Here is a 16,657-nt window from a genome sequence, read left to right as displayed (position 1 = left end):
CTGGCGCTGTGAGGCAGCAGTGCTAACCGCTGAGTCACATAGAGACAAGAGACATTTCTGCACCCAAAGAGTGGTGAGCCTATGGAATTCATTACTACAGAAAATAGTTGATGTTAAAACATTGAATATATTCAAAAGGCAATTAGATATAGCATTTGGGGTGAATGGGATCAAAGGTTATGGGAGAAAGGAGGATTAAGCTATTGAGTTAGATGATCAACAATTATTGTGATGAATGGGGGAACAGGCTCTAAGAGCTGAATGGCCTCCTCCTGCTCCTTTCTTCTGTGTTTCTATATTTCATTTACTCAACTGCAAGACATAGATGAAAGACAGCTGACTATTCAATTCACCACGCTCAACTACTGTCATCAACTTTCAATTAGTCAAGATTTTATATCTGAACATATGGCTATGATAAGCTGCATCATATACAAATAGCAATACTGTTATGTTTCTTCACAGTCTATTCAATTAAGGTAATCACTTCAATCAATTCTACCTAACAGGGGTCTTCAATCTTCATATAGTACAACCCTTATACTTTCTGCTATCTTGAATTACTCATAAGTTTAAAAAGGTCATAAGTATCAATATATAAAGTGTACAGCAAAGCACAATTACAGAAACAAAATTACACTGGAGAAGATGGCATTACATCAGATCTTTATCCCCATATTAAGTAAATACTGACAAATATAAAAGAAAGAGGGTTTTAAAAATCTACTTGCAGCAGCAATAATGAGCTACTTAGACAAAGGAGAGCCAGTGGACATGATTTATTTGGATTTCCAGGAAGTCTTTGACAAGGTGCTTCACAGGAGGCTGCAAAATAACATAAGAGCCCATGGTACTAGAAGCAAGGTATTGGCATTGGCTGACTTGTAGAAGGCAGAGCATAGGGATAAAGGGGTATTTTTCAGAATAGCAGCAGTGGCTAGTGGAGTTCCACGGGGGTTTGTGCTGGGACCACTACTATTCACATTATACATTAACAATCTAGACAAAAGAACTGAGGGCATTGTTGCATGCTTGCAGATGACACAAAGATAGTGGGAGGGACAGAAAGTGTTGAGGAAATGGGGAGGCTGTAGAAGGCTTACATATACGAGATGAGTGGGCAAAGAAGTGGCAGATGGAAAAAAAATGTGGCAAAGTGTGTGATCATGCATTTTAGTAGGAAGAATAGTGGCATAAATGGAGAAATGCTTTGGAACACTGAGGCACAAAGCAACTTAGGAACCTAGTTCAGGATTCTCTTAAAGTTAACATGCAGGTTCAGATCACAGTTAAGAAGGCAAATGCAATGTTGACACTCATTAGGGCTAGAAAACAAGTGCAGAGATGTGCTTTTGAGGCTATATATCACTATTAGAGTCATAGAGATGTACAGCATGGAAACAGACCCTTCAGTCCAACCTGTCCATGCCGACCAGATATCCCAACCCAATCTAGTCCCACCTGCAAGCACCTGGCCCATATTGCTCCAAACCCTTCCTAGCAATTGTCTAGCTAACATATTGTCTAGCTATCACCCATTGTTAACAGCTAACCTGAGAATGCAACTTTTAAAAAAAAGGTTTTGTGATTTACACATGAAAGAAGTGAAACTATCATGGTATCCAAACAAATGAAAGGCTCAACAGACAATCAATTTTTCAATGTATAGTTTCAGTTACATCACACTGTAAGTTTTTGCTATAAATTCTGTGTGTTAGGATTGAGCTCTCCACTATCACCTGATGAAGGAACGATGCTCCGAAAGCTAGTGTGCTTCCAATTAAACCTGTTGGACTATAACCTGGGTGTTGTGTGATTTTTAACTTTGCCTATTTACCCTATCCATGCCCCTCATAATTTTATAAACCTCCATAAGGTCACCCCTCAGCCTCCGACGCTCCAGGGAAAACAGCCCCAGCCTGTTCAGCCTCTCCCTATAGCTCAAATTCTCCAACGCTGGCAACATCCTTGTAAATCTTTTCTGAACCCTTTCAAGTTTCACAACATCTTTCCGATAGGAAGGAGACCAGAACTGCACGCAATATTCCAACAGTGGCCTAACCAATGACCTGTACAGCAGCAACATGACGTTCCAATTTCTGTACTCAATACTCTGACCAATAAAACAAAGCATACCAATCATCTTCTTCACTATCCCATCTACCTGCGACTCCACTTTCAACAAGCTATGAACCTGCACTCCAAGGTCTCTCTGTTCAGCAACAGTCCCTAGGACCCTACCATTAAGTGTATAAGTCCTGCTAAGATTTGCTTTTCCAAAAATGCAGCACCTCACATTTATCTAAATTAAACTCCATCTGCCACTTCTCAGCCAATTGGCCCATCTAGTCAAGATCCTGTTGTAATCTGAGGTAACCCTCTTCACTGTCCACTACACCTCCAATTTTGGTGTCATCTGCAAACTTACAAAATGTACCTCTTATGCTCACATCCAAATCATTTATGTAAATGACAAAAAGTAGAGGACCCAGCAACGATCCTTGTGGAACTCCACTGGTCATAGGCTTCCAGTCTGAAAAACAACCCTTCACCATCACCTTCTACATTTGAGCCAGTTCTGTATCCAAATGGTTAGTTCTCCCTGTGTTTCGTGAGATCTAACCTTGCTAATCAGTCTCCCATGGGGAACCTTGTCGAATGCCTTACTGCAGTCCATATAAATCACATCTACCACTCAGCCCTCATCAATCCTCTTTGTTACTTCCTCAAAAACTCAATCAAGTTTGTAAGACATGATGTCCCATGCACAAAGCCATGTTGACTGTCCCTAATCAGTCCTTGCCTTTCCAAAATACTGTTATTTTATTTTATTGTTAGTGTATAGAATATCTTGAGCAGTTTTGGGCACCGTATCTAAGGGAAGAAGTGCTCATGTTGGAGGGGGTCCAGAAGCAGTTTACAAGAACAATTTTAGAAATGAAGGGCTTGTCATATTGTTAGGTCCCCTTCTTGAGATTCTTACACGCTTACCAACTTCGGTGAACAGCAAGTACAAGCTTTTGGACGATCACTTAATGCTCTTTGTGATTCTTGTAGAGCATGTCAAGCGAGGGTCTCTGAACAAGGGAACCGTCCTCCCTTTATACAGGGTTTTACATCACATTCAGTCATGCACACAAGACACAACCCCCGCCACTCACATGTCACCCAAAAACAATGTAAAGTGATTAGATTATTATCCACTAACAATGTTTGATTAGGTTATTCCTTAAACTGTAGCACTTACAACTATGATTAGATTGTCACATCCTGCCTGCAAAACAGAATAACACACCACAGGAATCCAATTTCTACATGTCAGCAGAACAAATTAAAGCCTTAACATCTCATTCCTTCCTTTTATCAATCCACAATAACCAACTAAATGGGGCTAAAAAAGGCACTACCTGCTTATTCATAAGAATCTGACAAGCAGTATTTAAGCAAGTCATTGACACATAACATACAATGATCATAACAAAAAGAATTACTAGTCCATCCCCAGGATCCTCCCACATGGAAAGAAAGTGTGCACCAGATAAATCTTTAAATCCGCAGTCCTTTGTAACCACTCCACCCACTCCATGTTGAATGGAAATGAGCCAGTTATTCAAAACAAAGTCCAACCTGAAAACAATATCCAGTCTGGCAGGGGTCAGTTCTGTTGTGTCGTGAATAGGGAGTCCAGGCCTCAGGTGATGCAGGGATCAGTGCTGTTCCTGCAAGGTCATAGGGGTCCTGTGCAATGAAGTATGCTCCCAAGGCAGGGTGTATTTTTGTGAAGTTAGGTGCAGTCATCAGTTTGCTTTTGGCCATCTTTGTGTTCGCCTTTGCAACTTCCAACCAGACAGTCTGAGGTCGTTCGAGATCAAATTGAATGCCATTTGATGCACTCTTTGCTGCTTCAGCTCCTGCTCTGCTGTCAAATGTCAACTGGCTGCTTTAAATTAGATTAGATAAGCTTCCCTACAATATGGAAACACGTCCTTTAGCCCAACAAGCCCACATCAACCCTCCGAACAGCTACCCACCCAGACCCATTCCCCTACCCTATACTTATCCAAGTACCACTATGGACAAATTACCTAACCTGAACATCTTTGGATTGTGGGGGGAATCCCACACAGACACAGGAAGAATGTGCAAACTCCACACAACCAGTCGCCCGAGGCAGGGATCAAACCCGGGTCCCTGTGAGGCAGAAGTGCTAACCACGGAGCCACCATGCTGCTCTAGCTAACATTTTGATGCTAGCTTTATCAGTGAACCTTCATATCTCTTAAATAAGAAGGTAAAGCTCACATGGTTTAATATCCACAGGAAGACCACTGACAAAAAGCGTAAGGACCTCTTCACCATTGTTAGCTTCATCACCTTTTGTGCTTATGATTGGGGAGCTGATTGAATCCATTGTGTCCCCCGACTCCGGGCAGGTGATCTTGGTGCTGGGAGAGCAGGAGGGGTCGCCAGAATGGCCGCAATACATTCCAGGGTCAATTGTCTACCCGAAGTGCTGAGTAAGTTCCCAGGAATGTAACTTGGCGCTAATGAACAGTGGGTAATATTTCCAGGGGACTGGGTAAGTAGAGTGGGACTTGGATCAAGTTGTGGAGGCATGGGCAGTGGTCCAAAGGTGTGCTTTCCCTGTGAATGGATAAACTTTAGAGACTGTTAGCTGCTGAAAGTACCTTTGCATTTTCTCTCCCATAACAATTAATCTACGCGGATAGGTGGGTCTGTGTCGGCATCCCAGGGGGTCCTACTGGTTCAGCCATAAATTATTATCTGCTGCTGATAATCCAGTGATCGAGTGTGGGGTGATCCTCATGTGATACAGGGCTAAAGGCAAGACTTTCAATCAGTCGAGGCCTGTTTCATTCATCAACTTAGTTAGTTTGATTTTAAGAATCCCATTTGCCCTTTCTATTATTTCTGCCGCCTGAGGGTGGTAAACACAATGGAATTGCTACCAGATATGCAGAACATCACATAGTTCTTTGTTGATTTTCCCTACAAAGTGGGGGCCATTGTCTGAATTAAGCTGCCGAGGCACTCCAAACCTCAGAACAATTTCTGTCAGGAGGAATTTTAACACCATTGGTCGGAAAGGCTTCAATCCATCTGCTAAATACATCAATAAGAACAAGATAATACTTATGGTAATGTACATGCAGCAACTCAATGAAATCCAGGTGAATATACTCAAAAGAGCCACCTGGCAAGAGTGTTTTCCCTGTTACGCACCGCACTCCTTAGCTGGCATGTTAGACATGATCTGACATGCTTTTGGACTGCCTCTGCCAGTCAGGGGTGCCACCAGGTACGTAACATGATATTACACATTCTCTCCTTGCCAAGGTGGGTATCAGTATGAAGACAGTCAATAAGCATTGATAACAAAGCATTAGGTATACATATTTGGCCAACTGGAGTGATCCAGAGGCGTTTTGATGCAGAGTGCAAACACACATGCATCTTCCATATTTGTTTTTCTGGGTCAGGGGCACCTGCCTGTAAACGCTGCAAAGTGACAATGCCTGGTATGCCTGTTGTTTTTGAGGCAGGTGATCGATTTAGCGCTTGCCGGTTCACAGAGGATACAAAAGAATTGCAGTCTGTTGCCGCATCTTTGGCAGCTCAATTAGCTCTAGCATTGCCATCGCTGATGTCTGTATTGCCCATTACTTGGGCAACACATTTGATTATGGTCAATTGCTTGGGGGGGAAGGATGGCTTTAAGGAGATTTTGAACATATAGTGAGTTCTGAATAGGTATCCCTGAGGAGGTCAGAAAACCGCTGGGTAACCATGGCTGGTCATCAGTACCATTATTTTTGAAACATTGTTGGCAGACTAGACATGTCACGAAGTACTTCCATTTTATTCCCACTCGATAGTCTGGCTTAGAATTGCAACCCTGATTCTTTATTTTGCCTCTCCTTTCTCAATTTGTCCTGTTTTTCTCTACTCTTATCATAATCCCATTTTTTTTAAGTCACAACTTCCTAACTTACAAGTTCAGTGTTCTCAGTCTCCACACCCACTTCAAGGTCCTGACCTTCGCATGGGGATTTCCCCTCTTAACAACCAATCTAAAGCAAGGTGATTGAGACAGACACAGTAGTTACCCTTTATCTTATGTACTATGTTCCAGGGCCTCAAATCCCGCTGTTTGAGGACTCTAATCTCCAAATTCCAGGGGGACTCTAACCTCCCTGGGACAAACTCATCGGTGTATAAGTGCGTAGGCTATCTCAGAGATTTCACCACTACGGAGTCCTAGGTGACAAGAGGTCGACTGAGTGATAGATTAATGAGAGAGATCAATGTAAATCTTACCTAGTGGGCCATCTGTCTCACTTTGCCATCATGCAGGTGGTCGCTTACTCAGTCCGCCTAAAAAGTCCATCATTGTTGGAATCCCACTCTCATCGCTAAATGTTAGGCTCCCTTTTTGAGATTCTAACACACTTTATGCAACTGCAATACGCCAACTTTGGTGAACAGCCATGATTTATTTCAGCAAGAACAAGCTTTTGGAGGATGACTTAATCCTCTTCGCAAAGCTTGTGGAGTGTGTCAAGTGAGGCTCTCTGAACAAGGGAACCGTCCTTCCTTTATATAGGATTTTACATCACAGTCAATCATGCTCGCACGACACAATCCCTGCTCCTCCTCCATTGTCACATGCCACCCAAAAACAATGTAAAGTGATAAGATTATTTCCATAAACAATGTGTGATTAGGTTATCCTTTAAACCAGCATGTGACTAGGTTATTCCTTAAATTGCAGCATTTACAGAGTATGATTAGATTGTCACATCCTGCCTGCAAGACAGAAAAACACACCCTCCGGGATATCCAATTTCTTACATGTCAACAGATCAAATTAACCCTTTAACATCTCAATATGAAGAGTGGTTGATGACTCTATGTCTGTATTCCGTGGAGCTTAGAGAGGTGAGGGGAAAGATCTGACTGAAACTTACAGAATATTGACAGACCTGGATAATGTGGACTGGAAAAGATGTTGCCATTGTTGGAGACACTAAGACCTAGGATCACAACTTCAGAACTGAGATGAGGAGGTTATTCTGTGGAAATCATTGCTACAGGAGGCTGTGGAGGCCAAGTCATTGACTATATTTAGGACAGAGAAAGACAGGTTCTAGATCAGTAAGGGGAACAAGGATTATGGGAATGGGGTTGAGAAACATATCAGCCATGACTGAATGGCAGCCAGACTCAAAGGGCTGTGTGGCCTATTTCTGCTCCTATATCTTACAGGATTAAGAAGTGAGAAGGTATTGGAGATTTTGACTGGCTTGGAAGTGGACAAATCCCCAGGTCTGGATAAATTGTATCACAGGCCATTGTGGAAGTTGAGGGAGGAAATTACAGTCAATTAGTGTGGAACTGGAAAAGCACAGCCGATCAGGCAGCAGCTGAAGAGCAGGAAATCCAACGTTTTGGACACAAGCTTTTCATTACTAATGTGGGATGGGGAAAGGGTACTGAGGAGAGTGGGGTGGGGTGAAGGCAATAGGTGGATGCAGGTGAGCAGTGGTAGTGTGAGGTTGGAGGAGAGGGTGGAATGGATATGTGGGAAGGAAGATGGATGGATAGGACAGTTCAAGAGGGCAGTGTCAAGTTGGAGGGTTGGATCTGGGATGAAACTGGAGAGAGGGTGGATTAGGAAACTAATGAAGTTGATATTGATGCTGTGTGGTTGAAAGGTCCCAAGGTGAAAGCTGTGGAACTTCAACTAAACTATAACAGCCATGGCTGAAAATGTGTTGCTGGAAAAGCGCAGCAGGTCAGGCAGCATCCAAGGAGCAGGAGAATCGACGTTTCGGGCATAAGCCCTTCTTCAGGAATGAGGAAAGTGTGTCCAGCAGGCTAAGATAAAAGGTAGGGAGGAGGGACTTGGGGGAGGGGCGTTGGAAATGCGATAGGTGGAAGGAGGTCAAAGTGAGGGTGATAGGCCGGAGTGGGGATGGGTGCGGAGAGGTCAGGAAGAAGATTGCAGGTTAGGAAGGTGGTGCTGAGTTCGAGGGATTTGACTGAGACAAGGTGGGGGGAGGGGAAATGAGGAAACTGGAGAAATCTGAGTTCATCCCTTGTGGTTGGAGTGTTCGTAGGCGGAAGATGAGGCGCTCTTCCTCCAGCCGTCGTGTTGCTATGGTCTGGCGATGGAGGAGTCCAACGACCTGCATGTCCTTGGTGGAGTGGAGGGGGAGTTGAAGTGTTGAGCCACTGGGTGGTTGGGTTGGTTGGTCCGGGTGTCCCAGAAGTGTTCTCTGAAACGTTCCGCAAGTAGGCGGCCTGTCTCCCCAATATAGAGGAGGCCACATCGAGTGCAGCGGATGCAGTAAATGATGTGTGTGGAGGTGCAGGTGAATTTGTGGCGGATATTTTCAGCTCTGATCTCCAGCATCTGCAGTCCTCACTTTCTCCTATAACAGCCATGGGCCCATCTTCTCAAAGCTATCCCTTGCCTGAGGCATAGTGACCCACAAGTTAAGCACTCAATCAATTGTTTCTCTCTAATTAGAGAGCAGCCTAGTCATCTGGGACTTTCAAACTTCTACTCTAACAGGCCTTCATTCTCACAGCTCTCACCGAGCAGTTACGACAACAGTCAAGCCTCGAAATCAGATCACAGTAGGGAAATGTTTCAGAAGCACTGATCTTACCCTGAATCCAAAATAGTAAGTGTAAACCTCTAACATATAAACCTATGTTAAATCTTTCACTCATGATAGTCATAAGTGAACAAAAACAAAGTTACAAATTAGATTTTCTTAAGACTGATCTAAGGATCCAAACAATTCACATTCAGTTTTGGAAATTTAGATTTATACTTTGCAAATACTTACATTATTGGCATGATTACAATAACCATGAAAATATGTATATGTAAATGCTGAAGTCAGTCAACATCGTGACATGCAAATATCTCTCTATTCATTACTGCCAGCTCAAACTCCTGCAACTCCAGCTCACCATTTATTCCTCCCACTTTGGACAACAATCACCAACGTCATAAACAGTGATCACCTACGATCCCCAACAATCCAGTTCTATATTTCAATATGCACTTGTAGGTGCACCAGCCTGGTTACTTTGTATGCAGCAACAATCGCTCTTGCTTTCTCTCATTTACTTTTTATCTATTTGAATACTCATAATCACTTTCTTATTTTTCCTTTTTGTGACTGACACCTAATTCAGAACTTGAGGGAGAAGATCATTATTGGTCACTATTATTCTGGCTTTGCCAAGGCAACAGTGCAGCATGATCACTGGCACGCCTAAATTGTAGGGCCTGTATTTGAATCAAAACTGAGAAATGAAGACATAAATCAAAGTGTTGGGAACCTGTGGAAGCTCAGTATTAACGGCGATCGGTTCAATTCCTACACTGGCTGAAGTTATCATGAATGACTCTCCTTCTCAACTTCTTCCCTTGCCAAAGGGGAGTTTCAGATTAAAACACCACTTTCTCTAATGAGACAGCAGTTGTATGGTCCTGTAAGACTATGGTTATGAACAAGATTCAATTCAAGTCTTGGGTATCTGTACATACTTCAAACATCTGCATTGTTTTCTGCTGGGTGCTCTGGTTTCCTCATACAGTCCAAAGATGTGTAGGTTTGGTAGACTGGTTATGCTAAATTATCCCACAGTGTCCAGGGATGTGCAGACCAGGTGGGTTAGCCATGGTTAATGCGGGTTTATAGGATAGGATAGGGGTGGGTCTGGATGGGATGCTCTTTGGAGGGTCAGTACAGACTTGATGAGACTAATGGCCTCTTTCTACAATTATGGATTCTGTGATTAGATGATCAATAATTTGCTCTTTAGGAGCTGTTGGAGAAGATGTAATGAAATAGAGTTGCACAAGTGTTTTAATGACATAAAAATGTTTGTGTGCCTTGTCAGTTTAAATCACTGCTAAAAGGCATTGCCAGTCAATTAAAAGAAACTAATTCTAATCTGTACAAGACAGGTCTTGAGCAAAAATATTAGCATAATTAAAATAAAACAGAATTTCATCATGAGAATGGTAGAGGACCACGTTTGCCCCTTCTATTACTTACAATCACTATAAATTAAGATCAATCATTTGCCCATTGTTTTGTTCAATGCTGTTTTTATTGCCGAGAAATAATTCAAAATGTTATGACAGTGACAATGCAGTACTAAAAAATTTTAAAAAACAAAAAAAAATTCTCACAGATGCTGCCTGAGTGCTTTCACCATTGTTGCTACAAATTTCCTGCGTCTCCAATCATTTTATCTTTGCTCGTAAAAAGTACACACTTCAGTAAAAGCCTACACAACTACATTTCAGAGATTATTCTCCCCTCTTACGTCTGTCTGCGATCCCGAATGAACACTGGTGAACGCCGGTGGAACTATGCATTTGATCTGTTCTCGCACGTCTTCCTCCCCAACAAATGTACCGTTGACCCTTACCACGTATGATACTCGTACATTTAAAAGGGGCCAATTGAAAGTAAAATCCACCTAAAGTGAACGAATTTAAGAGCTTTTGGTCTTGTTATCCCTCCCCCTCCCCCCAAAGAACCAAATGGCAGAACTCAGCAAACTTGCCTTTGAACAGCAGGAAACGTAAGCATCTGTTGCCTCCCGTTGAGAGGAAAAATGGATTCGAGAGGCCGACAAAGAATTCGCCGGGAAGGCATCCCTCTCAATATGCAATTGATTAATCCACGCAGTTTAATCTGCGGCATGGTGACTGACCTGCCAGAGTCATACGCAGAAGGAATGCGGCATAATTGAACAGTTATCCCATAGGTCAACAAAAGTGAATATGTACAAGTATCCAATACAGTTATTTCACTTTCATATTCTATTTTCCGATGCATAGTGTATCAAATAAAACCTTCAATACCAAAAATTGAGGATTTTTCCCCTTTTCTAAACTTACAGTCATAATCCTCCAGAGTCAAAATCAACGTCTGCCTAGTTAAACAAAATACAGGAAATCGTTCCACCAAAATTAGCCTTAAATGAATGCAATCACCCCATCCCTTGGGTGGTAAAATGCTCTTGCAATCATATTCAAATAAGAAAAAATACCGAAGCCTTTTCTTACAATATAAAACGGAAAGCTGGTGAAAATCTAAGGCACAAACATGGGTCAAATGTTAATGACGAAGTTTAGAAACTTCTAAAAACAATCGCATCGCTTGTTAACGTGAAGCGTGATGCTTCCTGATTCCAAATATGCATTCAGCAAGGCGGACAGGAAATGAGAAGTATTCATGAGTTTCACGTTTTCCAGCATTGTTGTTGTGAACACATAAATTAAGACAGAAGCTACAAAAACCAAAACTAAAGTTGTGTATTTCTCGCCGCAAACACTTTACAAATAAATAGCTTAATACTTATGGAGGTATCACAAACTCTGCATTTTGGGTAGAGGATGTTTGGGGGGGGGGGTTTACAGGATTATTGCAGAAAATTCCAAATGCTCCCAGCAACACAACGGACCGAATGGCTTTCTGTGATTCATTGTTACAGTACTCGGTAAATTGGAAGATACAAAACGTTTCATGTTTGAACACCTTTTATTTTCTCCGCTCACATTAATTTTTGCTGTCTGCCCTTCTTGTTTTAAAATCCTTACCTGTTGAAATCTCTCCGATAAGCGGGCAGCACATTAACAAAAACAGCACGAAATTTTTCCCAAAAAGTCTTGACTTTATCCGAGTTATGTACATCACTCCTTGATTAAATGCAGACCGCACCAAGTTTTCTTTTAAAGTACGAATTCGTCGTGTTCATCCAAGGAGACCGAACGGTCCTCCGCTCCCAAGGGAGGCACCACAGAACCACGAGAAGGAACAAAAAAAGGAACCTTATACAAAGCCACTGAATTGTTCTTCAAAATCAAATCTCTAAAAACATAACGTATAGGGATAAAGCTCTAAGTTGCGGGTGACTTCATACAAATCTGGTGATGTTCTTCTGAGGAAAGACTTTGCAACATCCCCTGCAGTAATGAAACCCTAAGATTTGCGATCCTGAAAACTGTCTTCTTCCACTCAAACTTTGTCTGTGTAACGTGTACGTATCGCACGATCCCAGATCCGGGCACGATGCGCGCGCTTCGAGAAATGTTAACAGCGCAACCTGGCGGGGGAAAACGTCGTACCAGAGAACTTCGAAGGGATGCTTGGAACAGCTTCGGCAATAACAACAAAAATCAAGAAATGCAAACCGAGTTTCAAATGGATCCTTCACCAAAGGATTACATCTTTTTGGGAGATAAAATAGGCGAGAATAACCAAAGGATCTGGGAGTACAAACACAAGCAGGCTCGTGCAGCCATAAAACTACAACTTTGCACTGTGGCTTATTTCTAAAAGGAGAATATTAGACAGTAGAGAAGTGGTGCTAAATGTGTATCTAACCTTGAGAGGACCACACCGGCCATACCATCCTGATGGTCATATTTATAAGAACGACATAGAAGCACTGCGAAGACGCAGTAAAAAAAAATGCATGGATAACTGCTGTACTTAGAACATTCCTGGAAATACCTCAAGGTAAATTATTTGGGTGCAACTGAGAAATAAGAAAGGGATGATCGATTACCTTATTAGGATTTAACTGTAGACACTCTCTTCCCCCCCCCCCCCCCATAATCAGCAGGGAATTGAGAAATACGTTTGTAAGGATATATCAGTTATCTGTGAGAGTAAAAGGTTGGTTATGATAGGGGATTATAATTTTCCAAACATACACTGGAACTGCCAATGAGTGTTAAGGACTTTGATGGCGACGAATTTATTAAATGTGTACAGTTAGTTCTCCGAGAACACCATAGTTGTGTTTCACTGAAATCTCACTTAATAGAAAATTGCTTAATAGAATTAACAGAGTTTACGGGAAAAGTGGGGGTGGGGCAAACCTGGAAAAAAAATCACACACCATGGCTCAAAAATCACCCAAAAACGTAACACAAGGCAAAGCCTGAATGAAGGTTTAAATGAATGAAATAAAAGTAAATTTCACACGTTACATTGAAAAAATATTTTTAATGCACGGACAGAGGGGCAGGTGCAGTTACAGTTGCAGAAGTGGATGGCTGTGGTTGATTGCTGACTGTTTCTTGGGGTTTGTTTTAAAAAATAAGACATCCCGTTTTTGCTGCTCTCCCCCTTTTCTTCTGTCTTGAAGAAGCTGTTCATAGGGTGCCACATGATATCTTATTGAATGAATTGTTACCCTGCTGCATTCAGCATTGTAATCATTGTCCTTTAAGAGTTGCAACTGCCTCTCAATTTACTTAATGTTAGAAGACAAAAGAGAAGTGGAAAGCTCTTGTGTTGCTGCATCCTGGCTTTCATCATTTTCATCTCCAACTTCTACTTGCCCCTCAGTGACAAGCTGTTGTAGATTAGCTGAAGAGAGGTCTTCATAGTGGGACTTAAGCAGCTCTTCAACATCCTCACTTTCCATTCCTTCAAAGCCAACTTGCTTAGCAAGAACAACACCATACTCTTTGATTTTTGGGAGGTCCTCGGATGGTTCACAACCCTTAAAATCTAGAAAAAAAATCCAGGAGAAACTGCATGCATGCTTGCAGGCAGTCTCTACTGACATCACCCCAGGCCTCCTCAATAATGTCAATAGTATTCTTGAAGTTAAAGCTAATTGAAAAACACTGTCCTTAATATCCCCATCAGTAGCTGCAATCAACCTGTTGAATGTGTGTCTTAAATAAGTTTTAAAAGCTGATCTATGGGTTGAATGAGCGAGGTTGTGTTTGGAGGTAGAAATAGCACTTTGATGTTTTCAGTAAGTTCATCAATGGTGGCAGAATGGCTTGGCGCATTATCCAGGATGAGGAGAGCCTTGATATCCATTTTTTTCTGCCTACAATATTGTCTAAAAACATTAAAATATGGTCACAAAGAATTTGCCCTATCATCATTATTTGACCTTAAGCAGATGCCAAGAGTAGACTTAATGTATGCCCCTTCAATTTTGCAAAAAGAAGGATAATCTAGGTGTAGATTGTGTGATATGCAAGTACAAGAACAAATTAGAAAAGCAACTGGTATGTATAAGAGTAATGCAATCCTGCGGTAACTATACAGGGCCTATACAGGAATTATACAAGAATATTCTTGCCTCAGAGGAAGACCAATGAAAATTCATTAGTTTAATTTTTGAGACAAAGGTGCTCAATGCATAGTACTACAAATCTCACATGCTCTGATGGCAGTTCACATGCACAGAACAAAGCTTGCAAAACGATCGCCACTGGAATTGCATTATTGCAAACAAAAGTAAGCCTTCTTGAAAATTCTTCAGCGACGTTTTAGCCAAATCACTCTGCCAAAACATGCTTTACGTAAGAACAATCTATAAAAGAAAATTTCCTGATTCAGTATGTGAATATACCTACTCAAGAAGCTGCAAAACTTGACCTACTCTTGGGAAATAAGGCAGGGCAGGTGACTGAGGTGTCAGTGGGGGAGCACTTTGGGGCCAGGGATCATAATTTGATTAGTTTTAAAATAGTGATGGAAAAAGACAGACGCAATCTAAAAGTTAAAGTTCTAAATTGGAAGAAGGCCAATTTTGACAGAAATTTGGCAAGAACTTTCAAAGGTTGATTGGGGGCAGATGTTCACAGATAAAGGGATGGCTGGAAAATGGGAAGCATTCAAAAATGAGATAACAAGAGTCCAGAGACAGTATGTTCCTTTCAGAGTGAAGGACAAGGCTGGTAGGTGTATGGAATACTGGATGCCTAGAGAAATTAAGGTTTTGGTCAAAAAAAAGGAGGATTATGTCAGGCATAGATGGCAGACATAAAAGCAGTAGGAGTAGACTTAAGAGGTAAATCATGAGGGTAAAAAGCAGGCATGAAGTAACTTTGACAAATTGGATTTAGGATAATTCAAAGGTATTCTACAAATACATTAAGGACAAAACGGCAAATAGGGAGAGAATAAGACTTCCTGAAGAAGGGCTTATGCCCAAAACGTCGATTCTCCTGTTCCTTAGATGCTGCCTGACCTGCTGCGCTTTTCCAGCAACACATTTTCAGCTCTGATCTCCAGCATCTGCAGTCCTCACTTTCTCCTCAGAGAATAAGACTCCTTAAAGATCAGCAAAGCCATCGATTTGTGGAACTGCAGGAGGTGGGGGAGAAACTAAATGAGTATTTTGCATCAGCGTTTACTGAGGAGAAGGATATGGCAGATAAAGAACATGAAGAAATAAATACTGACATCCTGAAAAATGTCCATATTATAGACGTGGTGGCACCAGACATCTTAAAATGCATAAAAGTGGATAAATCCCCCGGGACCTGGTTGAGTGTACCTGAGAACTCTTTGGGAAGCAAGGAAAGAAATTGCCAGGCCACTGGCTGAGATAGCCACAGTTGAAGTGCTGGAAGACTGGAGAACTATTTAAGAAAGGTGGTAAAGAAAAGCCAGGGAACTATCGACCAGTGAGCCTGACAATGGTGGTGGGCAAGTTTTTGAAGGGGATCCTGAAGGTACAGGATTTAAATATATGAAAAGGCAGGGACTGATCAGGAATAGTCAACATGGCTTTGTGTATGGGAAATCATGTCTGATGAACCTGTTTGAGTTTTTTGAGATTTTCCTGCTATAGGGAGGATATTGTGAAACTTTAAAGGCAGAAAGATTTCCAAGGATATTGCCAGGGTTGGAGTGTTTGAGGTACAGAGAGAGGTTGGCTCTATTTTCCCTAGATGGCCTGAGGATGAGAGGTGACCTTGTAGGGTTTATAAGATCATGAGAGGCATGGAAAAGGTAAATAGACAAGGTATTTTCCCAGGGTTGCAAGAGTCCGAAACTAGACAGCACAGGTTTAAGGTGAGAGGGGAAAGATATAAAGAGACCCATGGGTCAGCTTTTTCATGCAGAGGATGATGCATGTATGGAATGAGCTGCCAGGGGAAGTGATGGAGGATGGTAGAATTACAACATTTAAAAGGTATCTGGATGGGTATATGAATAAGAAGGGTTTAGAGGGATATAGGCCAAATGCTGGCAAATGGGACTAGATTCATTTAGGATATCTGGTCAGCATGGACGAGTTGGTCCAAAGGGTTTGTTTCTGTGCTGTATATCTCTATGAGTTAATGACTGTATGAGTCAACATTCTGGCTTTGAGTGTTAAATGGCCAGGCAATGACCATCTCCAACAAGAAAGAGTCCTTTCCCATGTCATTGAATGGTAATATGATTGCTGAATCTACTAGCAACAATAAGCATATTTGAATAGAAACTTAACTAGATATATAAATACTATGATTACAAGAGCAGATCAGTGAGTAAATCACCTTCTGATTCATCAACGACATTTTGATTCATCAAAGACCATCGACAAGGCATCAGTTGGGAGTGCATTGGAAAAGTCTCCACTTGTCAGTATGAATGAAGCTCCTACAAGACTGATGAAGTCAGGATTTAAGGCAATGTCATCCACTTGACTGACATGACCTCTACCACCTTAGTACTCATTCCCTTCATCACCAGCACACACCACGATACCTGTGCATACCAATTACAATTTGGATTGCAGCAACTTATAAATTGATAGCGAGTTCTGAACCTGAAATCTCTATCACCTA

The 16,657-nt window shown here is 41.8% G+C and overlaps 1 protein-coding gene across 5 annotated transcripts in view; it reads right to left on the bottom strand.

Moving 5' to 3' along the window:
- Window positions 1–12,108, bottom strand: part of ror2 (receptor tyrosine kinase-like orphan receptor 2) — a 403,971-nt gene extending 391,863 nt beyond the window's left edge. For 2 of the 5 annotated variants that reach the window (XM_043714204.2, XM_043714214.2), the window contains exon 1: window positions 11,660–12,108. In XM_043714204.2, the coding sequence (XP_043570139.1) occupies window positions 11,660–11,753 (94 nt within the window). In that variant the 5' untranslated portion in view covers window positions 11,754–12,108. The remainder of the gene's footprint in view (window positions 1–11,659) is intronic. The other 3 variants (XM_043714195.2, XM_043714229.2, XM_043714222.2) reach the window with 2 other exon arrangements.
- Between the last annotated feature and the right edge of the window lie 4,549 nt (window positions 12,109–16,657).

The sequence above is a fragment of the Chiloscyllium plagiosum genome, unplaced genomic scaffold (genome assembly GCF_037043375.1).
Source record: "Chiloscyllium plagiosum isolate Xiang-an unplaced genomic scaffold, Cpla_swu_hap1 HiC_scaffold_2, whole genome shotgun sequence".
In the NCBI taxonomy this organism is placed as follows: domain Eukaryota; kingdom Metazoa; phylum Chordata; class Chondrichthyes; order Orectolobiformes; family Hemiscylliidae; genus Chiloscyllium; species Chiloscyllium plagiosum.
Note: the sequence above shows the minus strand (reverse complement) of the source record. Positions and strands in the feature narration are given on the sequence as shown.